The 24598-nt window shown below is 38.6% G+C and overlaps 1 protein-coding gene across 1 annotated transcript in view; it reads left to right on the forward strand.

Annotated features, from left to right (window-relative positions):
* Positions 1-24598, forward strand: part of LOC130923322 (collagen alpha-1(XIX) chain-like) — a 343167-nt gene that overhangs the window by 150 nt on the left and 318419 nt on the right. Inside the window, exons 2-4 of the mRNA XM_057848955.1 lie at positions 11498-11618; positions 12554-12628; positions 12716-12815. Coding sequence (XP_057704938.1) covers positions 11531-11618; positions 12554-12628; positions 12716-12815 — 263 coding nt within the window. The 5' untranslated portion in view covers positions 11498-11530. The remainder of the gene's footprint in view (positions 1-11497; positions 11619-12553; positions 12629-12715; positions 12816-24598) is intronic.

The following is a 24598-nucleotide window of genomic DNA, read 5'->3' on the forward strand; positions in this document are numbered from 1 at the left end:
TCAAAAATTGAATGAATAGCCTACGTTTGCGCGTCAAAGCCCATTAAATTACATTAGCGACCAGCTTATTTTTTATTTTTATTTTTTTAAGCGGACATAGCCTACTGCATGAAAATGTTAGTTTTGACCAATTTAATTGACCGACATGCTTACGAATGAATATGATTTACTGTATGTCGGCAAACATGAGAACATTTACCGCTGTTTCTAGTACCACCAAAATTAAATCAGGTAGCCAATCACCGATCGCGCGCAGAAACACTTTTTGAGAGGGAGGGGGTCAATATTGAGCGCTGTCATTATGTTAGAGACGGCCAAAGTGGCAGAATAGAACTCAATAACGTAATGTTCAAACATTTTTTTTTAAAAACCTTTCATACAATGTATGCTCATGGAAACAAACACAGTATTGGACTTCTGCATAGAAATGTAATGTAGACATACGTGGGGTTTTGCTTCAAGTATAGACTGTGTGTGTTTTGAGAATAACATCACGCCTTCTCACAAACAAGGAACGTGATACCTCTGTAGTGCTACTTGTCCCATGCTTGACTTCAAGTTGTCACATCACCCCTGAGCGCCATCATGCCAAAGGGCTAAAAGTTCCTTGCTGAGAGGCGACAGTACAAGGTTGGTTTTCAATCTCTATAGCGCATACTTGGGCTGCAGGGCTGCAACTAATGATTATTTTTTTCTATAACAGATTAATCGGACGATTAATTAAACAATTAATCGATCAGTCTGATGAATGACACTATTTTAAATTACCTTCACAATTTAACTTGAAGTTGTTTTAAGGATGTTGTAAGTAACAATGAAGAATAAATGATGACTATTTCTTTCAAAAACAATATATTACAACCTTCTGACTTAACTATAGTCTACAACTGTACTGTTTTAAGTACATAAAACTTGTCCTGAATATAAAACATAAAAATAATTTCACATTACACAACTAAGACAAGAGTCACTATATTAAAAAAACAAAATGTGCCGCTGATATTTTGTCTTGTGGGCAAAACACTGATATACAGTAGGCCGAAAACACAGACAAGACCGAAAAAGCCGTTTCTGCTCTTGCACTCCTCTTTAAAATAAACTGCTGTATTTTAAGTCAAAAGAACTGTTGTGTTCGATAGAACAATATGTCTATATGCTGCCATAGCAGATTCATGGTGCATTAAGCCCCCAAACTAGTTGTAATTTGTACGTTTTACCCTGAAAACCCCCGTTCACAGATGTCGCATAACCGCTTTTGTTTCAACCCAGCCATAAAAAGAAGTTACAGTAAGCAATTATATTTATTATTCAAAATCTCCGTCATTTTTAGCTTAGAATCAATAATTGATGTCTAATATTTCATTTAAAAAAAAAAAAAAACGACTTTAAAAAATTATTCACTCACATATTTTTAAACTTTAAAACACATTACGTCACAGTGAAAAAAATGGTGTCTGTAAATAAGTCACCTCATACGTAACTATGGCTTAATTTAATTTTTTTTTGTTACTGTCGCATTTTCCCCGATATGTTAGATGATAAATAATTGAGCCAAACAAAGAAAAAAAAAAGAAAAAAAAAAAAAAGTTTGAAGGGTAAATATATGAAAAAGAACATCTCGACCTCTACTTGATGTCTGCGATTTCTGCATTGCGCCCCTTGTTATATTACCATGTTTAACCCATAAAATCCCCACAAAATCCGGCTGTGGCCATTCACATCTGCGTGTTGACACTTGATGATACGTTACATGGAGTTTTTGGATCGAAACAAGGTAAGTACGTGATAATTTCTCATTAAAATAATAGTGACTTTAATCATGCTCTTGCATGCTCTCACCTCCAGTTAGGGATTTGCTGTTTAAATTTTATTTATTTTTTTTTTTTTTATGCCCTCCTGTTCAAAATTTTTCTTCCCCCTGAAAATTGAGATTTTAAGCTTTCCAATGATGTATCACACATTTCACATATCACGTCACAATTTTGAAATTTGGCCAAATTGGGGGGTCTCAGAGCGAAACTTCAAGTCACCTGAGTTTTCTGCCATAAATTGTGTCAATGAGTCATTTATTTTCTTTACACAAACTAAACAACAAAATTGAATAAGGAGGAGGCATCCTGCAATGAATGTTTTCTTTATCAAATAATTGTTCATTTATGCAATCCAAATCCTATTTCAAAGCACTCTCTTGTATGACAATTTACAGTTTGAATGGGAGCTTGTGTTGAAAGGAGACCTTAAACTATTACTGTATATTAACGGGTTTAAGTGTGTGTGTGTTTTTTAGTTAGACAACTTTACTGTCTAACAATAACTCAAGTGCTAATATTCTTTTCCAAATTAATACAAACAGACACTTAAGACACTAATTAGCATAATCTCCATCTAGCATACAGTAGCTCTCCATGCAAAGTAGAAATGTTTCATCAAAATGAATTTACTCACCTCTGCAAGAGGTACACTGGATCTAACAACACAAAAGACAATCATACTCTCGAAACTTTGTAAAGTTTTTGATTTAGCAACCCAAACTGAGTGTGGCAGACAAGCAGTGAACTGTCTCTCTCTTGCTCTAATTACGCTTGCGCTTGCAGCCTCACTTTACACAGAAACAAAGACCCAAACGGGACTGCTCATAGTTGCCAGCAAAAATTGTTTATCAAATTTGTTGGCAGTTAATTTATTCATCAATTTTAATCGATTTAATCGATTAGTTGTTGCAGCCTTAATGTTTAGGTCTGTTTTAAACGAGTTCCCATGCTCATCTAGTGTTGGAAAAATAGTTTTTTTTTGGTGTGAATCACTTATTTATTTATTTTAGATACCTTTAATACCTTATGACAAAATTCAACTTTGTGCTGCATACTACACCAAAGGGCCCCACAAATGCATAAATATTGCTGCACGTTTAGACCATTTCAATAGCATTTTGAGCATTATTACATCAATAAGTATAAATATTTTCAAACTTCTTTGCATCCTTTTCAGTGTATAACAGATGAAATGTCATGAACCTAACTCCCTGTATAGTGTATGAGAAACATTGTAATGTTTGGTCAGAAATGTTTGTTTTAAGTGAAACATTACAGTGAAGAAAAGGTATTTCTGCATACCTACGTTCCATATGATGTTTCATTGACTTTATTGGAAGCTATCTTTTGCCTTCCGGCTACTGGCATTATTGCAATGTCACTGGTATCATGCCACATGGTTCTGCACTTGCTCACAAGTTGAAGTATCTAGGTTCACTCCTTTTACTGTATGCGAGGCTGTTCATCATAACACTGTTGACAGCACCCGGATCAAAACAGTAGTGATTTAATGCTGTGCGTTACAGCGAAGTTGAATGCTCTCATAGCATTAGCAAAATGCTACAAGAATCAGACATCATGGAGTGAAATACTTCTCATTTGTAATACAACTAGAGTGCAGGGAATAAAAACAATCACCTAAGAATACACAAAGAGAACAGTGCTGTACTTTCCGCATCACATAATGTGTGCGTTTGACTTTTTTTTTTTTTTTTAACAGGTTTCTGTGTATGGTATCCTACAAATGGAATTCCACAATTAAATTCCATTTGTGACTTAAAGACCTTACTCTTAAATTGTAAACATAGTAGTACGGTGAATCTTATTAAATGAGTCTTACTTTATAATGAAGTAAATGATTAAAATGAATTTGACTTGATATTGATTGGCTTTTGAGACGTATGCATCCACAACATTGCATTTAAAAATACACATAGAAATTTGATAAATAACAATAATGACATTGCTATTTACTCTTATTTAAAGGTCATGTAAAATGGCTTTTTGATAGGCGGCGCCATGTTGTATGCGAGCAATAGAGGCTTGAGGTGATGACGTAGATTGTCACTGTCACTAGACGAACACGACCTAGTTACTCCAGTTCCATCTACGCGGCGAGACGTCCAACGCATGCGCACATCGGTTAAAACTGGCGAATACTTACTATTTGTGTTTTAATTGACTCTTTATTACCTTTTCATTGCCTCAAAATACTTTTTGCATGTGTTTCCCTCTCATACTTTAAAGCATTGTTTTCTTGTGGTAGCTGTAAAGCAGATTGTCTATCTTTTGACCATATTAGTCCCGTAACGCAGGGGTCCCCAACGACCGGGCCGGTCCGTGGCGCATTTGATACCGGGCCGCGCAGAAATAATAAATAATTTATTAACGACTGCATTCTGGCCAATTGACTTTGGCCTGTGCCGCTTAACACACCAATATCCCTGTCTACTCTAGATATACAACTACAGGATAGGAGGTCGTCAAAGAAATGCAGTGATTGGGCTGCTGGCACTAAATCTCTTTTGTATGTCTATGCGCGCTTGGACTCGATAATAACGTATGACGTAGGTCGTCGCCAATCACATTTCTTCCCGGAAATAATTAGCCCCCACACTAGAATGACTGAGTAACAGACGTCTTTGGACAGACTTTTTACGGGGAAAAGGGAACCTGACGAGCCAGAAGATGTGCATACAACCTCGAAGAAAACAAAATTTATGCTACTTCCCAATCACTAAAGACCCACGAACTGCGAAGGAGTGAATTCGTGACCCGTATGTGAATAAACAGAGTTATTCGAGCATGTCTGTGGAACAGGAATATCAGCTTGTAGAGATCGCAAATCACGGCGACTTAAACGTACATTTGAAACAACAACTCTACCGAAGTTCTGGATTAAAGTCATTTCCGAATATCCTGACATCGCTAGGAGCGCGCTGAAAACTGTGCTACAATTTCCAACATAGTGTATTTGTGATGCTAGCTTCTCTCACTCTCCCATCTCGGGACCATCTCGTCTCAACGAAACAAACTCAGGCCTCTCACTGATTCAGCGGGTGAGTTGTATTTTTTCCCTGCACTTAACAAGGTGGGGCTAAAAACAAATGCTATTTTATATTTGCTGTATTTTTCTGCCGCACATTGCCGGTGTTCTGACAAAGTTGGCATGCGTGTAACGTTAAAAAAGGACCGCGAATGCAGCAATTTCAAAGTACACACTACAAACTTTCTTTAAAGAAAGGAATATTAACTTACGTTTGCCATGTCAGGTGCACACAACAACTCCACGTAGCCCTCTCACTTAACGACTTCGCCGTGTCGTTAAGCATTAATTTACGCCATTTCCGTGTTGCACATGTATGTTTATGATGTAAATAGTTTTTTAGCACCATTGGATAACATTGAGAGTCTAACTGAATATAAAATAGGGCTTTTTTCACCGCCACAAAAGCTTTGGGAGCAAAATTTTATAAGGTTGCAAAATTTGACAGGACACCGGTCCGTGAAAAAAAGACCCAAATCACACCGGTCCGTGGTGCAAAAAAGGTTGGGGACCCCTGCCGTAACGTACTTATACAACCCTTATGTGATATTACTACGTTTACGTATTTTCTTAAGGCATTTTAAGCATGTTTTTTCTGTATGCATCTAGACAAAACAAGCTGAAAGGTCACGGTAGTACTTTGGGTGTCAAATTCGCCTCTTGGAGGACGTTTCGCAGGTGTGGCACATTTTGGCAAAACACAGTTTTTTTTTTTCTCATCCCGTCTTTCCTGTTCATTTTGCTTTTGCTGCTCGTTTTGTGAAACATCGAAAGTGCTGTCCTGGTTATAAATGTTCCACTCGGGTTCAAATTGAAAGGGTCGAAAAGATCACATGCTTGTTGTTGACTTCACTGCCCTGCGACGTCAACAACAATGGCGACCTACTAGTTAAACTAATTTTACAAATTGTATACAAACTCGGGCTATCAAACAATTAAAATTTTTAATCGAGTTAATCACAGCTTAAAAATTAATTATTCGTAATCAATTGCAATTCAAACCATCTCTAAAATATGCCATATTTTTCTGTAAATTATTGTTGGAATGGAAAGATAAGACACAAGATGGATATATACATGCAACATACTGTACATAAGTACTGTATTTGTTCATTATAACAATAAATTCACTAAATGGCATTAACATTATTAACATTCTTTCTGTTAAAGGGATGCACGGATAGAAAGACTTGTAATTCTTAAAAGATAGATAAATGTACAATTTATATTAATTTTATATTAAAACCCGTCTTAATGTTTTCGTATTAATACAATTTGTAAAATTTTCAATCAACTAGTAGCTCGCCATTGTTGACGTCGCCGAGTGGTGACGTCACATAAAAAAAAAAGAAAAAAAAAAGAGAAAAAAAAAGAGTGTCTTTAACTATGTAAGGTGGTGATTGAAATGCACCACAAGATGTCAATGGTGAGTTTAAAATTACAAAGAAATCAAGCCAATGAGTGTGTTTGAGCCCTCGACTGACGCCGTAGTTCCCATCCATTGTACTTCACGGTCATTTGAGTGCTGGCTTCACAACGTACGAGACCTCTGATAGTTTGTATATTGTGACTAAATATTGTCATCCAGTGTATTTTTTGAGCTAAACGAAATGTTTGAACACAGTTTGACCAAAGTCTGAGTAAGTTTTATGTGTATTTTGCATAGCTATTTTGATTGGGAACGCCAGTACGATGTGCATTGTTGTTTAACTGTGTGAGAATAGGGCCTCATTAATACAGATTGAACCGCTTTTGTTTTTGTGAACATAATTTTTTTTTTGAGAGATGGGAATGTTATTTTTTTTTGTGCTCTCACTAAATTATACTTATGCTTGTTGTGAAGGAGTTGCCGAAGCTTATGCCAATAAACGGCGCGGTCCAATGAACGCCTGTGTCCACTCGCCTTTCTTTGCCTCTTAGCTCTCAATGTGCAAAACACGGCGTCATTGTAATCTGTTTGAGGCAATGCATGAGTGGGTCATTCCGCGCATGCATTAAATGCGTCAAATATTTTAATGTGATTAATTAAAAAAATAAATAAATAAATACCGCCCGTTAACGCGATTAATTTGACAGCACTAATAAAAACAAAAACATCAAGAGGGGTTTCAATATCAAATTATCATACTACTACTACTACTAACTCATACTAACATTTATCTTTAAAGAACTACAAGTCTTTCTTTCCGTGGATCCCTTAAAAAAAAAAAAAAAGTGTTTATTTTAAGGCTTCAAAATGAAATCAAATAAGACTTTCTGCCGATGCTGTGGGGCTTGTTGCCGGCCCTCTGAATTCCAAATAACATAAAATACATAAATATCCGAGGGAATGTGTTTGGGGGACAGAGGCTTCTAATTTGCACGGTAGTGAATAAGGAAGTTGCAGTTAGGCTTGGCTGATATATATCGTTTGAACGTCACCATCGCAATGTACGTATGTGCAGCTCGCAGAATGTGCAATTGTTTTTCATTTTATTTAACATATAAACTTTTATTTTACTTCATAAAAGCAGAAATTGTGCAAACCTGGATTAAACTGAATTATATAAATTAGGGATGTCCGTGATCCGATCGCGTGATCGGAAATCGAGCCGATCGCGCCATTTTTCAGAGGATCGCAATCGGGTGAAAAGGTTCGGGTTTTTAATTTTAAAAAATGTATTCATGTTTTCCTGCTTCATGCTCGTACAGCGCCATAGCCTCTCAGTCTCCCTAAACTAAGAAGTGCAACCAAACTGTTTTTCTAGGTCACCATTGCAGCTGGCATTTGGTACTTAACGTTTCCGATGACTGACAGGTTTGTTGCTTTGATCTGGTCAGAGAAGCCTCAGTAGCTCTACGATCAAAAGCACAAATGTGTTAATCATTTGTTAATTTTGCAGCCCACTTTTAAGTGTGCTGTGCTAACTCATTCATTGTGTAAGTGAGAGGGTGTTCTCGGTAGCGTGAGCGTCAAAGCATGAGTGAATCTGAGTGGACTCACTCAATGAAGTGATTAATAAAGACAGCAATTTTCTAGGTTATTCTTGTTCTCGTTGTCACAACATACTACTCAGCAGAATAGAATAGTGGGTAGGGCTTACTGACACTGTTCTTCAGAGGTTCACATCTTATTTACATGATAGGGATTTCATGTCAATCGGAAACCATCAGTCAGAACGAACCATATTCACGTGTGGAGTCCCTCAAGGGTCAAATCTTGGACAATGCTTATTCAACATTTATATGCTTCCCCTAGCTAAGATTATGGAACAGTATCAGTATCATCTCCTATCACACCTATGTAGATGACACACAACTCTACATTTCTGTGTCCCCACATGATTATAGTCCCTTAGTCCCCAAAAGACTGCTTGGTGAAATATCAGAAGACTGTGAAAGCTGAGAAGCACAAGTACCTCTCGGAAATTATTGCTAGTAGTAATAATCCCCGTGCTCTCTTCAAATCTATCAATTCCGTCCTCGATGCTCCAATTTCCCTAGATCCTGATGCATCGAATGAAAAATGTGACCGCTTTCTTCAATTCTTTATTGACGAAGTTGGTACAACTAGAGCCTGTATTTCACCATTTTGCAATGATCCCTCCGTTCCCATGCGCTGTTCATCTGTTTTCGCTCAGTTTGAGCAAGTTTCTCCTTCTTTGGTCGAAGACATTGTTAATAATATAAAGCCCTCTGGTTCACCCTCCGATGTAATTCCCCCTCGCTTATTTAAAGAGGTTTTTGACGTCATTGCTCCACACATCTTAAAAATTATTAACTGTAGTCTCCTTACTGGCACAATGCCATGTGACTTTAAGCATGCAGTAGTAGAACCTTTATTGAAGAAAAGAGGCCTAGACTCCACCCTCTGTTCAAATTTTAGGCCCATTTCTCATCTTCCATATATTTCTAAAATACTAGAAAAGGTTATCTATAGTCAGCTGCTACCATTCCTGGAAGAAAACCAGATTTCGGAACCATTCCAGTCTGGTTTTAAATCCCTCCACAGCACTGAGTCGGCACTTTTAAGAGTATCAAATGATATACAGTACTTCTGGCAACAGACTCTGGCAAGTTTGTTGTTTTAGTTCTTTTAGCTTTATCTGCAGCATTTGATACCGTAGACCATGAGATTTTAATTTCTCGTCTTGAACACAGTGTGGGTATTCAAGGTGTCGCTCTTGAATGGTTTAAGTCTTACCTAAATGAACAGAGTTTTTGTGTGAAAATGGGCAATATCATGTCCAAAAAGGCATCGCTTCCACACGGGGTTCCCCAGGGATCTGTTCTCGGCCCTCTTTTATTTTCGCTTTATTTATTGCCTCTTGGTTCTGTTTTTAGGAAACATGGTGTTTTATTTCATTTGTATGCTGATGAGTGTCAGATGTATTTTCCAATGGCGCAAAATGGCACTTTCTGTCAACTTATTGAATGCCTCAGCGATATAAAGTCGTGGCTCTCATGTAATTTTTTAAGTTTGAATGACAGCAAGTCTGAAGTCATGGTGTTCAAACCAAGTAGCCAGGCCTCCCTGAATGTCGACCTCGGTTCATTGTCTCCGTTTCTTAAGAATTATGTCAAAAATCTAGGGTTCCAATTTGATTCTGATTTTGAATTTGAGAAGCAGATTTCTTGGGTTGTACGGGACTGTTTTTATCAGCTTCGCCAGATTGCTAAGGTGAAATCTATTGTTTCACGGTCTGATATGAAAAATTGATTCATGCTTTTGTCATAACTCGGCTGGATTACGGTAATTCTTTTGTATGCCGTTGTCGGTCAGGCGGCACTGGCCCGTCTGCAACTTGTACAAAACTCTGTTGCTCGACTCCTAACTAGAACCCGCAGGCGTGAACATATCACCCTGATTTTAGCATCTCTTCACTGGCTCCCGGTACATTACCAAATACATTTTAAGATATTATTATTTGGTTTTAAATGTTTAAATAATCTTGCGCCACCATATCTGTCAGAACTGCTTCAGCCTTACAGTCCAACCAGAACCCTCAGATCAGCTGACCACCTGCTTCTAGTAGTCCCAAGATCAAGGCTGAAGCTTAGGGGTGACCGTGCATTTGCGGTGATGGCGCTCAGGCTGTGGAACCAATTACCACTTACTATTAGACAGGCCCCCTCACTTACGGATTTTAAATCACGCCTTAAAACATTTTATTTTTCTTCAGCTTTTAATGTGCAATGACAGTTTATGACCTCGTCTTTTATTTATTTTATTTTATGTGTTTGTTTTATCTTTCAAAGTTGACTTATTTTGCTGTGTTATGCTATGTAAAGCACTTTGGTCTCCTTGGCGGATTTTTAAATGTGCTATACAAATAAAAGTTGATTGATTGATAGTCTCCCTGAGTAAATGCATTCATCAAATCAATGAATGGATGTGCCAGAATTTTATCCAATTAAATGTGGATAAGAGAGAGGTGATCATTTTTGGCCCAAAAAGGAAAGGTCAAAGATAAGCAAGCACCTTAGCACAATGTCACTTACAGCTACAAATCAAGTGAGAAACCTTGGCGTAATTATTGACTCAGACCTAAAACTTGATCGCTATCTAAAGTCCGTCACTAAATCTGTTTATTACAACCTAAAAAATATAGCCAGAATTAAGAGGCTTCTGACTCAACAAGACATGGAAAAACTTATGCATGCATTCATTTTCAGCAGAATGGACTATTGCAACGGTATATTTACAGGTCTTGATAAAAAATCAGTCAGGAAGCTGCAGCTACTACTGAACGCTGCAGCCAGAGTCCTCACAAATACAGGGAAACTGGACCACATTACACCGGTTTTGAAATTGTTACACTGGCTTCCAGTGAGTCAAAGGATAGACTATAAAATACTACTGCTCGTCTACAAAACACTTATTGGCCTTGGACCAAAATACATGCTTGATTTGTTAGATTCCTATGAAACATCTAGACCCCTAAGGTCGTCTGGAACCGGTTTCCTGTATGTTCCAAGAACAAGAACCAAGCAGCATTTAGTTATTATGCTCCTGACCTCTGGAATAAGTTACCTGAAGGGCTGAAGTATGCTCAAACTGTTAGCTCCTTTAAATCAGGGCTAAAAACGCTTTTGATGATCAGCTGAACAGAGCTTTTCAAGTTATCTGGTCAAAATTATTCTCCTTTTAATATAGCAATACAATATAACAATATATCAGAATCCCCCCCAAAATTGCATTGATAGTTTTTTCCAACATCGTTCAGGCCTAGATGCAATTGTTCTGAATAGCCACTAATTGCGTTCAGTCATTAAATAGTGGGAGGCGAGGCAAAACCTAAGATTTTACTGACGTCAGTAGATACCGTTTAGGCCTGTCCAAAAGTCCTGCCTGCTGTGTAGGTGAAAAAGCATTTATTGCAAAACCTAACGATTCAGCTTTAAATGGATTTCAGTCTGTGCACATTTCATGTACTTATCTTCAAACAAATCTCATACATTGAGAAACAAATAATGAACATGACTTTACGGGACCGTTAATATTAAAAGACTTTTTGAGGAAAAATAACAAAGAGTGTCATAAAAGTGATTTTAGGCTCCTTTTTTGAATACTCTCTGATGATAACACAGACTGACAGGAAATCATTTCAAATTCAAGCAGTGGGTTTAAAATTGAATTCTGTATTGTGCTTCTGTTAAGGTCTTCAAGGATACAGTTTCCTGTCCCAGAGCCATGACCTGCTTGCTAAAATGGAATGTTTTTCTTTGGACTGTACACTTAACTCATTGTATTTTCGGAATGGCCGTTAATGATGGAACAGGTAAGGTACATTGATGGTTTTCTTAATTTTTCATGTAAAATGTGCAGAATAGTTTTTTTTTTTTTCGTAATTTAGCTAATCTGCAATGTTTATCTGTTTTTGCACTGGCTGATTTGTCAACCTCAGCTTGTTTCTTGAGAGTTTTACTTCTTGTTTGTTTAGTTCCTTACTATTTGGTCCCACTCACCTGTTTTCTGTTTTGTTCTGTGCCGTCTCCATTCAGTATGGATTTTGGGGTTCTCACTCTTCCTGGCACCTGTGTGTAAAAGTGTGAAAAATAAAAGATGCATTGAATAGCAAATGATTTAGGATCAATAATTATATTGTTGGACATTATTTTTAAGAAATGCTGAAGTGTGCGGTACTGTGCCACATTAGACTGCCTCAAACAGTTTATATAAAATACAAAACTATGAAATGTAATTTATGGTATTTTGAGTGACAAGTAAAGCCCATAAATACCACCACTTATTCTTGCATGGTAAATAACCAAGCAACATCTGTTTGAACAGAGCAGCAGCAAATCAGCCATTTGCAGCTCTAGATTGAAAAACTCAACATCACCCCAATACACATGTGGCCATGGCAGTCCAGGTCACTTTTTATCGACAACAATTGGATTCTTGAAATAAAGAGTGTAGTGACAATGCTTTAAAAATAAAACACTAGCAACAGATCCATTGACTTTACTGTATTTACCGTTTTCTAATTGGAAATTTTGGGAGAAATAGAGCAGGATATGTTCATCCCTCCGCATCCACTCATTACCTCTGTATCCAAACTTCACACTTGGGTAAAGCCACCACTGGTTCATTTAACGGGTTCAAATGTTACTGTGGTTAATATTAAATCGAGAATTCACTATTAAATTCAAATGCACACTTGTTTTCAAGTTAAAATACCAGCCAATCTCAGACTTGTTTGGTGTTTTTTAGATCACTCCTGCCCCTCACTGAATGTAGATGTACTCAGATTTTCTGATATCTTAGAAGAACCATTGGATATCACAGGTATGTAGAGAACTAGAACGCTTTCATTGTATGTAAGGCAACATTAAAATCTACAAATATGGCATGAATTCATTTCCGATTTTCCAGGATTTGACCTCACAGAAAAGTTTCTTCTCCGAAAGGGGACAGTGACGGAAGACTTGCCTTCATTTCGCCTGGGAAGCAGCCCACTTATCAAGCCAACAAAGTAAGCTGCATGTACAGTGGGCTACCGACATTTACAGGGGACAGGGACAAAACTTAATTGCAAATGATTCATTTGCTCAAATAAAAATCTGTTGTAAAAGTGCCTGCTGAAAGTAGCTTGGTAAATAGTTGATCCTCAGCAGAGTCAAATATTAACTGATTTAAGCTGTTTATGATCACCCCAGTTGAGGTTTACTGTAAAAAATAAATCACATGACAAGAAAAAATATACACATTGTACAGTGGGACCTTGAGCGGGATACGATCGCATCGACATATGATCCTTTCAACATCCGACGGAAAATTTGACTCGTCATATGTCGCGACATAAGACGACATGCTCGAAATATGACGAGTTATGACAGCATCGCAATTTCGTTGTTTCCCACAAGACAGACGCACGGTGGATTTTCTTGTGGGAGAAATCAACATGGATCCCAAGAAGGTCAGTGCAGGTGGTGAAAAAAGGTGACTCTCACCATTGAAATTAAAATGGAAATGATAGAAAATATGCATGTAGTGTGTGTGTCAGTGAACTGGCTCGACAATACGGCCATAGAATGTCTACGATCTCGGTCCTCCTCCGACCACCGTTCACCAGTCTTTATAAGTTAAGGTGACAATTACTATTATTGTAACATTGCTAAAGAAATCACCAGCTTCATCAGGTTTTCAATCTTTTATTTCAGAACTTGTGCAATACAACATGGCTACTGTCTGCCGTAGCCGACGCCAACAACAATATGAAAAAAGAAAGTAAAAACTCTACCGTACCACTCCCACTCTGTCATCAGTCACATTGCTTAGGTGACATGGATGCACCAAAGGACCCAAATGCTCAACAGTTCAGTTCAAACAAAAGTTTATTTTCCAGTTCATAAGGTTAAAAAAAACGAAGAATACAAAAAATCACAGCAACAGCTGGACACCAATCAACTGAGTCAATTCCACAAAAACAAAAGGCTTGGTTCAAAAACATCAATCGTGGTTAAAAAAAAAGGATGTGGCGTAGGACGTGGCAGGATAGCAGACAAACCGACACAGGGATGCAGACTATTTTTACATAGGGTCACAGGTGGACAGCATAAGCGGAGTTTAAGGGGGGCCAGGCCCCCCCTGATGGCCGAAACGTGTCATTGCATGTAATTGTTTTTCCTTTATATGATTTTAAAATTAATTGTGTATCGTCTATAAAAGTTGTAAAGCAATAAAACAACAAAAATGAATGAAATGAACAAAAAAAAAATTATTTTTTGGGTCAAAATTATTTTTCGAACAGATCATGTGACTAGCACCTTAGACGGTCATTTGCTTTGCTTAGCCAAAACCACCCGAAGACCGAAGATGTAAGATGGATATACGTCATTTTTTCAAACCTAAGCTTTCAAAAGCGACAACAACGACTAAGCAGTAACCAACAATTGAAAATGTGGACCATGCAACGCCAGAGAGCCCCTCCAAAATGGTGAGCAGTTTCAATTTGCCCCACTAAAGACGCTAATTGTACAACAGATCCACCACCGGTGTATTGTGAATGTAGTTACCCTCGTCAAAAATTGGATCGCCTGGCTGCGGAAGCGCACACACACCCATTAGTTATGTCAACTTAATCAATTGAAGCCAGAAAAAAAACAGTTATATATTTTGGACATTGCCGCTTATTGAACTGGAGAAACGCCACACAGGAATTACAGTAACAACAGTTATCGGTCATCCTACGAGTAAATCAGTAAAACATCGCCTTTTTTTACTTTGAGTACATATGTTATTTTATATGACAGAGTTTTTTTGTAATGTATGGGCCATGTTTTAAAACCTCGTAGATAAGTACATCATAAAGGAATCTGGCCTTCTAGCCAGACCGCCGGAATCGCGCCAGCCGAACCACCGGGCCCGTGCTGGCTCACCTCCAACGGCCCTTTGGGCTGGCGGGATCCCGGCAATCCGGCCAGAAGGGCAAACTCCGCGTATTCATTCTTTAGTCTTAACCTCTTGGACTGACTCCATTTTGCAAGGTTTAAAGAAGGCTCACTGAAAACAAGTTGACAATTTATTCAGGTCGACTGAGATCAAAACGGCAAGGCGAAACAGAAACACTCAGGCGGGGAGGCAAGGTCACCCTATCATATGTCAACAAAAGGTTCCTGAGAAAAAGGACAATGCTTAGTTAAACATTCAGTCTTTTGAAGGCTGTCGCGGGGCGGGCCGTGGGCAGGAAGAAGGTTGTGTTTGGGAATATTGTCTGTTTGTGGATTGGACAGGAGGATTCAGGAGTTACTGTTGTCTGGGCAATGAGGGTCTTGGATTTTGCCACCTCAGCGTCAAAGGGGCTTTTGAAGTCTTGTCAGTCATGTTATCAGTTGGATATTGGGCGTTCTCCTGTGTTCCTTGTGTTGGGACAGACCGTCCCGCCATTTGATGTGGACTGTCCGGGAGAACTGATTGCGATTCTTGGTGCCTTAATCTTGCTCATGACGCATACGTTGGGCTTATGTGATAAGAAGGTGTTCATGTATCTTTTATGCCCTATATTCTGCTTGTTTTCTTCAAACTATGGTATAAGTGCTATTTATTTTATACTGGGTGTGTTAGAGTAATACAAACAGTTAGACTGTGCCTACGAGAAAGGGTACTATCTCCTTCAATCACCAAAACATGGAAATCGAGCAAATCAGTGCAGTGCAATCTGCCCAGGGGATACAATTTTTGACGGGTGTAACTACATTGGCACGACACCGGCGGACGTACCATATTCAATGGATGACTATCTTGGCGAAATATATAGCTGTCCTCAGCAGCCTGATTTAGAATTCCTCTCAAGAATAATGGGAAACAAAAAAAGGCTCAATTTCAACTTATTATTATAAATATTCTTGTAAGTTAATTATATTGCTGACACTGCGTTTCGGATTCATCAACATGTTGTGCCCCCCCAGCCTCAAAAATCAAACTCTGCCTATTGTGGACATGACCAGCCTGATTGGCAAGAGCAGGAAGTAAAGTTAAATCGAGGAAGAATGCCACTACCAAAATAAAAGAATCCGACATGAACCAACACAAAACATTAACAAGACTTCCAAGACGTGACATCAGGAACAGCATGCAAAACACAACCTACAAATTAGAACCCGATTCTTTACATTATTATTAGGGCTGTCAAAAGTATCGCGTTAACGGGCAGTAATTAATGTATTATTTTTTTTAATCACGGTAAAATATTTGACGCATTTAACGCACATGCCCCGCTCAAACAGATTAAAATGACAGCACAGTGTCATGTCCACTTGTTACTTGTGTTTTTTGGTGTTTTTTCACCCTCTGCTGGCGCTTGGGTGCGACTGATTTTATGGGTTTCAGCACGCTCTGCTTACGTGATTATATGTCGCCGCAAACTCATACCAAAACAGTGCTATACAGACCAGCTAACGTCTGCATCCAGTATTCAGTGGCAGTTCTCGCTGTCTCATCACAATGTTTGTCTCTTATACATGGATCGCTTGTGAGTTGCATTCTTTCTTTGTATATATTCATGAGCATTGTGTAATTATTGGTGATGTACATTTAATTTTATTTACATACAGTATATGGTGCAATGTGGTTACATTATTTGTTGCTTGTCAGCTAATTGGCTAGTGCTACTGCTCAAATGGAAACGTGTGTGTATAATTTGTGTTATTTTGTGACTTGTGCAAGTTATTGGTACAATGTTTATTATTTTCAGTTTTACAATAGTCAGAAACGTGCCCCTGTCAAGAGAATTGATGACTATAGTAAAGCCCATTCAACTTTGCCTCAATGTCTGATTCCTTTTTGGAGCTTCTGTTGTTGGCGATCTGTCAATTTGTGTACTCACACACATTGAGGACAGAATAGAGAGCAAAAATAATATTCCTATCTCTCAAAAAAATAATGTTCACAAAAAGAAAAGCGCTTCTATCTGTATTAATGATGCTCAGACTTTGGACAAACTATTCAAACATTTCGTTTAGCTTTTGTTTAGCTCGACAAATACACTGGATGGCAATATTCAGTCACAATATACAAACGATCAGAGGTCTCGTACGTTGTAAAGCCAGCCCTCAAATGATGTACAATAGATGGACAAGTAAACAGGGAACTACGGCGTCGGTCGAGGAACAAAACACACTCATTGGCTTGATTTCTAAGTAATTTAAAACTCGCCATTGACACCTTGTGGTGTATTTCAATCACTACCTTGCATAGTTAAAGACACTGTGGAAGAACGGCAGGGAGCCCATGTGATGTCACCGCTCGGCGACATCAACAATGGCGAACTACTAGTTTATTTTTTCGATTGAAAATCTTACAAATTTTATTAAAACGAAAACATTAAGAGGGGTTTTACTATAAAATTTCTTTAACTTGTACTAACATTTATCTTTTGAGAACTACAAGTCTTTCTATCCGTGGATCGCTTTAACAGAATGCTAATAATGTTAATGCCATCTTTTCGATTTATTGTTATAATAAACAAATACAGTACTTATGTACAGTATGTTGAATGTATATATCAGTCTTGTGTCTTATCTTTCCATTCCAACAATAATTTACAGAAAAATATGGCATATTTTATAGATGGTTTGAATTGCGATTAATTACGATTAATTAATTTTTAAACTGTGATTAACTCGATTAAAAATTTTAATCGTTTGACAGCACTAATTATTATTATTATTGTTAAAGATAAACCGTATATCGGCCAGGCCGATTATTAGCGAAAAAAAAAAAAAAAAAAATCAGGGAAAATTTCAGGAGTTATTAAATAAGTTTTAATTAACTTTACAAGAGGTGCTGCTGAGCCTGAGAACTCCATGTATTTTTGTTATATTGTAGTTTCTGTAGAACATTTTCAGAGAGCTATTTATTCAACCTTTTATTCAACTTATAAGAGATGTTTCTGGGTATAAAAAAATTCAGGCACTTCTGGAGCTATTATTTTTTATTTGTGTGAGTCAACAAACATGCCTTAGGCATTTCAATGAAGTTCAGTGTTTGCATTATTCATTTTTTTACACCAATTTTTACACGTTTATTGCAAATGAATATCAGCTCCAAAAATGTGTTATCAAGCCCTTGGTAGTGATACTAATAGCTGGTATCGGTCCTAAAAAAAAACAACACATTGGTCAATCTCTAATTTTTGTTATTACAGCATTAAATTTCTTAATAATCCAATTTGTATTCATAATTTATTTGTTTTGCTACGTGTAACTGCGATTTGTAATTGTTCTAGCAGTATGTTTTAAGGATTTAGCATAGGTTTTTGGGCTGTGGAATGAATTAATTGAATTATAATGTATTCTTAAGGGAAAGTTTCGTTCAACATACGACCATTTCGACTTGCAAGCCAGGTCCTGGAATGAATGAAATTCGTATGTAGAGGTATCACTGTTTATCTTAATATGACACATACTTTGTTGTGGTTTTGTTACAGAAAATAGTTATTTTATGCTACTAGGCATAGAAAATAGAAAATCACAGGTACCTAGGTGGGGGTTTCTGCTGATAAATGGGGGTTATGGGGGCGGTATGGCTCAGTGAGAGTGTAGTCATTCCCCAACCCAAAGGTTGTGGAATGGAGTCCCTTCCCTGCCTTGCGCATATTGTGTCCTTGGGCAAGACAGTTCACCCCAATTGCTCCCAGCGGGTCTGGCAGCACTTTGCATGGCAGCAGCAGTGTATGAATGTGTTAGTGTGAACATAAATGTAAAGTGCATTGTGACACCTGTCTACGGAAGCCACTATATAAGTAAAGTTGCTTTGCTTTATCATTCTGGAAATATCGTGGATGTATTGGGGTCGGCTGTACAAAGGATTTGTGCTATGCCTGCATTTGAATTTTGTTGTGGTCACTTAGATGTTTGAGGACAGATGGCCTTTCTGGCGACTAGAGGCCAGTAAACACTGTCAGTGTATGTATTGCTTTGTACCCCTTCGGTGCAATGCAATGCAAAGCCTCTCATGTGTAGCCAAGGCCATAAACAGTCTGAAATTGCAGTGTCCATTGAGATTAACACCCATGTTATTACGTTGTGCCCCTTCATGATCACTGGAACTTTTCATAACCTCGGTCGGAGTCCAACCAAAGACCAAGAAAAATAATGCTTTTAATGTGAATATATGTAGTGCAGAACACACATCTCTATCAGTATGCTGAGTGGAAAAGCTGTGTGCAGGACTCGCATGACTCGAGGCAACCTGGATAACTGTGCTCGGAGCAGTAGCATTTGCTTCTGCTCGTAAGGGCAAATGGTGAGGTGAGCCATTAGATGAAGAGTCATTTGAATAGAATTAATATATGTTGCATTTAGTATTCTACGGATTTTCTCGGGGCAAAAATTTGCACAGTAGCAGAGGAATCGTTAAAAAAAGGAAAGAAAAAATACATACTACACCTTTAGTCCTAGTTGGTCTTGGTCAACAGGTGGGAGCAATCTGTTCCTTCTCCGTGAATCTCATGATGATAAAATATTAAGTTTTCTTAAAATTTTTATTCATGAGGGCCTATCTGTGTTTTACACCATCGTCTTGCCCTGTGGAATGTGCACAGCTATTCAGCAGAGCTTGACTTATAAACTTTTCACACTCATGCTCTTTGTGTCCTATTAGAGGGAGAATATATTGGCATTCTTCCAGGAAGTCAGGCTTATTTTTAGTCTTTTACATGACATGCAACTCGAAGTGACCACCGCTCTCCTTTGGGTGAGATGAAATAATCTTTACGCCAGGTGATTTGCGATGGGTTTCCTTTCTGTCCCGTCATCCATCTCAAAATACATTTACTTGTGCCTCGGTCTCTTGCTCTGTCCAAGAAGATGCTGCTTCTCAATGACACTGCTGACAGTGTCATTGGTTATAGTGGCAAGTCTGTGATCCCTCTCATATCCAATTATCTAAGTACTTTGACAGGTGATACTACATGTCAGCTGATGAGTGAGCCACACCAAGTGTGAGGCCCTTCTCAAGTGTGAGGCCCCTCTGGACCGTGCCTCTCTCGCTTCCTCCCTCTTGCCCTCCCTCTCTCCACAACCACTAAAACATTACTCCCTATAACATCTAGTCTGGATAAGTGCAGTTGTACATTCTCTGCCCTCTCCATCTGGCTAATGTTATGCTGGATCTGTACCATAATACGCATCATAGTGCATAGATCAAGGCAAGGAGCATTTGTCTGAGGTGAAAAATTGTTGTACGGTCTTATGGCTGAATGTCACTGTCTCTGTCCGTCCTTTCTGCAATTTCTGGCCATGTCTTCTTTCCGTTCTGTTTTAACCTGTGTCACATTCTAGTATAACATATCATGTTCACAATATTCTAATTTCCTGAGACAGTCAGGAAATTAGAATATTGTGTATTCTAATTTCCTGAGACAGTCCTGTATATATACACAGGACTGTCTCAAAAAATTAGAATATTGTGTATTCTAATTTCCTGAGACAGTCCAGTATGATTACATCCAGGGCGTTAGAGTATAACAGCATTTCTAATGGCATTACTTATTTCAGTAGTGAGCAGTGTTGTCAGTTGTAATCTGATTAATTTCTTTCAGTAACAAGCAATTAATGCGTTCATTTTTTTCAAACCAGTACTCTGATTACAGTTAGTTTCCTTAGTGTCTGTGCGTTTCTGTACTACTTTGTTATTGACATGTTCGTATAGCCTTTTTGGGATGTGTTGTAAGTCAGATTGAGTGTAAATTGTTTAGTTTCTGCCATGTTTTGTGGCCAAATTGACCGCTTGTGTATAGGGCGCACATCTGGGTTGTGCACACGTATTTGCGCCCGACCCCACATTTCTGATTATTGCACTGTTCAATTCATTTGTGTGTCGTTGATTATTGTGCAGTCAATTTGCAGTGTTTTACATTGGCACTGATATGCTGTTAACCATACACCCTAAACCGAGGTTCAGAATTTTTGATATTAAACTTAATCTTTGAGTAAGCGGGGGTTTAATTAGTCGGTGGAGTTGAGTTCAACAAATTCCATGCAGTTTGTCAGTTACAGTATTTGCTAGTTTCAGGGCTCTGGAGTGGCTAAGCTAGTAGGAGTCAAAGCTGGTTAAAATCAACTCCATCGACTAATTAAATCCCCCGCTAACTCGAACATTAAGCCTTAATACTTAGGTACTTTATGAGGCGTGACCGACAACAAAGGGAGAAAAATTGGAAGAAAGTAACTGATAAATTAAATTTTAAAGTAACTTAGTTACTTTGATAATAAAGTAATCAATAAAGTAATGAGATTACTTTTTTAGGAGTAATCAGTAATTCATTCATTCATTTTCCATGCCGCTTGGAGTAATCAGTAATCAGTCATTAAATTACTTTTTCAAGTAATCTGTGGCAACACTGGTAGTGAGTAATGTTATTAATTACTTTTTCCATCTTTGCAACGCTGTTACCGTTACTGAGTATGTGTAAGGGGCACGTTACTACAATTTGGTTGAATGAAGTCCGAGTTGTCTGATTTTGTCAGAGAGTGGAAGGGGAGTGGAGGGAAGGAGGTGGTTACGCGATTGCAAACGCAATGATGACTGCTTAGGTGAGTGGATCATGCCCTGCTTCACTGCACGCTCTGGAAAACACAACAAGACAGTGATAATGGCAACAGGCCAGAGAATTTCAAAGGTACAGTAGTGTTCCAAACTTGAACTATGTTTAATATTGTTACTTCACAGATTATTTAAGCATAGTGTGGCGCAGGAAGTGGGGTGCTCAGGGTGTAGCACCACCTGCTGTTGGGGAGGAAAAAAAGTGTTTGGGTAGATTTTTTTTTTTTTAAATAAATCAATGAATAAAACACATTCAAACATTCATTTTCTAAAGTTCAATTTAGGGTTGAAAACAAAGATGATTATGATAGTTTGTAATAGTGTTGAAAGAATCTGACCTTCTAACTAGATCGCCGGAATCGCAGCAGCCGAAGCGCTGGACCCGTGTTGGTGCAGCTTCAACGACCCGGGCCGGCGAGACCCCGACAATCCGGCCAGAATGCCAAGCTCCGCGCATTCACCTTAGTCTTAAACCTTTGTACTCCATTTTCAAATGTTTAAAGAAGGCTCACCTAGAAAAAGTTGACAATTTATTCGGGTCGACCGAAATCAAACAGAAAGGCGAAACAAACACAGACTCAGGCGAGGAGATTAACATGTTTCAAGGTCACCATATCACACGTCAACAAAAGGTTCCCGGGAAAAATGACAACGCTTAGTTAAACATTCAGTCTTTTGAAGGCTCTTGGGGGGTGGGCCGAGGGCAGGAAGAAGTGTTTGTTAGGGATTATTGTCTGTTTGTGGATTGGACAGGAGGATTCAGGAGTTACTGTAGTCAGGGCAACGAGGGTTGGGGATTTTGCCACCTCAGCGTCAAAGGGGCTCCTGGAGTCTTATCAGTCGTGTTATCCATTGGATATCGGGCGTTCTCCGGTGTTCCTTGAGTTGGGACAGGGCGTTCCGCCATATGTTCTGGACTGTCCGGGAGAACTGATTACGAGAGTTGGTGGTGCCGACGTGGGCTTGTCAGCGTCAATCTGACGCTGACAAGTCCACGTCTTGACGCACACGTTGGGCTTCAGTGATAAGAAGGCGTCGTGTATCTTTTATGCCCTATAGTTGGCTTTTTTTCCTTAAACTACGGTATAAGTGCTACTTATTTTATGTTGGGTGTGTTACAGTCATACAAACAGTCAAACAGTAAATACGAGAAACGATTCTATTCCCTGAGTGATTATATTACATGTGTTAGAATAATGCAAACTGTTAGACGGTGCCAACAAGAAAAGTACTATCTCCTTCAGTGCCCAGCAAGGAAAAGCTGCAGATTTAGACTGTGGAGAACTTCAAAACACTTGCATTGTAGCCATATTGTTTGTTGTTGCTATTGAGCTGCCGGCGTGCAGAGCTCTGTTGGATATTAATGTGCAATGTATTTGAGTGTTGTGAAAAGTGGGTGTTAAACTGAGGCTTATTGGACCTTTCAGTTTTCACATGTCTTTGTGTCATTGTAATGGTCAGTTTGCATGTGTGTTTTCTTAACAGACTGTAATTTATTAGATTTGAATACATACCAAATGTTCTGAAATACTATAAAGTAATGTCAGTTACTCTGCTGAGTAACTAATTATCCTTCATATGAGGTAACTGAGTTACTAATTTAATTACTTTTTTAAAGTAAGATTACCAACACTGCGTAATATACAGTTGCTGGGTATGTCTTGAGGTTCATCGCTAATGATTAGAGTTTTACCAATTGACAGCCAATTAAAGGTTGGTTTTTAAGTTACTTGTTGGATCCAATCAGAGATTATACAGGGTTAAAAATATTGAAAATAAGTCAGCCAAATGAGGAAGGGGAATGTATAATTAAATGCACTCTACATCGAGGAGAAAAAAAGCAGTCATTTTACAAAGGCTTCAAAATTTCTAATTCGTTGTTGTTCAGTGCCTTTTCTGGAATCATTGGAGGGGCTGGTAGTAAAGTTCTTCCCTTTTATTTTTTTGTGTGAACCAATTGTGAAAGTCAGTAGTCCAAGATGCGTAAAAGATGTCTGTAGGTGTTGGGAACCCAACACAATTCTTGTCTTTTTGGCCCTAAACACTTCCACAATGGGTTTGACACAAATAACATTCGCTTAATGGTAAGTACTTGTATATGAGCCTCCGACTTTTCGAGGGACCAAAAGTAATTGGCTGCTCAGCTATTCCATTGCCAGGTGGGCATGCATGGCTGCCAATGGAACTGGTACAGTATTTTTCTTTAATGATGTGACTGCTAACTAAAACTGCAGGATAGCTGAAGTGCTTTGGACAATATTATCTTCTTATATTTGGCCAAATGCTTAAGGACTCATTGGACAGCGCAATGCAGATGGGCAATGAGACAAAGCATACTGCGGAAGTGACTTTGTAATGTAATGTAATGCCATTCATTGGCATGATCAGTCACTTGACCTGAAACCAACTGAGCATGCAATTTACTTGCTGAGGACAAAACTAAGACACAATTGCCCCAAGAACGAGCAGGATCCAAAGAGGGTTGCAGAAGATGCCTGGCAGGGATGAAATGCAGTTTGTGCTGTTGTCTACACATTCTATACTTTGGGCTGGAATTATTGATGTATAATTGTCTGTGCCACATTTACACAACACAGAGATCATTGGAGGGACTATTGAGCAATCAAAAAGTAGCTTGATCTCTTAACGAAAAAGCTGTTTCTGGGCAAATATTTTAGGAGATCACTGTGCGCCGGGGTTGAGCGATGAAAGGTGTTCTTCCCCATGTTCCGCTTCAAATCGCAGAGGAATGGCCTCGCCTTCACAAGGTGACGGCGAAAATGGAAGACGAAGACGCAAACTTTTGATTCCTTCCTCCAAAGCTGAAGGATTAGATTGCGGATATTGCTCTGCAACCATTTGAATGGAATGCTCTCGCTCCGATGACGTCAGCGCTCACACACGTCACTTTGGGCATGCGCAGTCGCTGCTACTAAGCGTTCAAAACACTAAACATGGCAGAAGGTCGGCTTTATTTACTGTTTTTATAATATTTTTAATTTAAATATATTTTATTTTCGCGTTTTTGTGCCTTTTGAAACGAAAGAAAAAAACGTGGACACCAATGCTTCGAGTGGATGGGTATGTTGTCTCCCGGGCTGAGGAAGTTGTTTTCGAGGAAGTGCATTATTGGCTGTCCCCTTGTAAAACTGCACTGCCCCCTAGGGCCTGGCGTGAATACTGTATCGTTTTTAATTGCGACATCGTTCG

Source organism: Corythoichthys intestinalis, chromosome 10 (assembly GCF_030265065.1).
Source record: "Corythoichthys intestinalis isolate RoL2023-P3 chromosome 10, ASM3026506v1, whole genome shotgun sequence".
NCBI lineage: Eukaryota > Metazoa > Chordata > Actinopteri > Syngnathiformes > Syngnathidae > Corythoichthys > Corythoichthys intestinalis.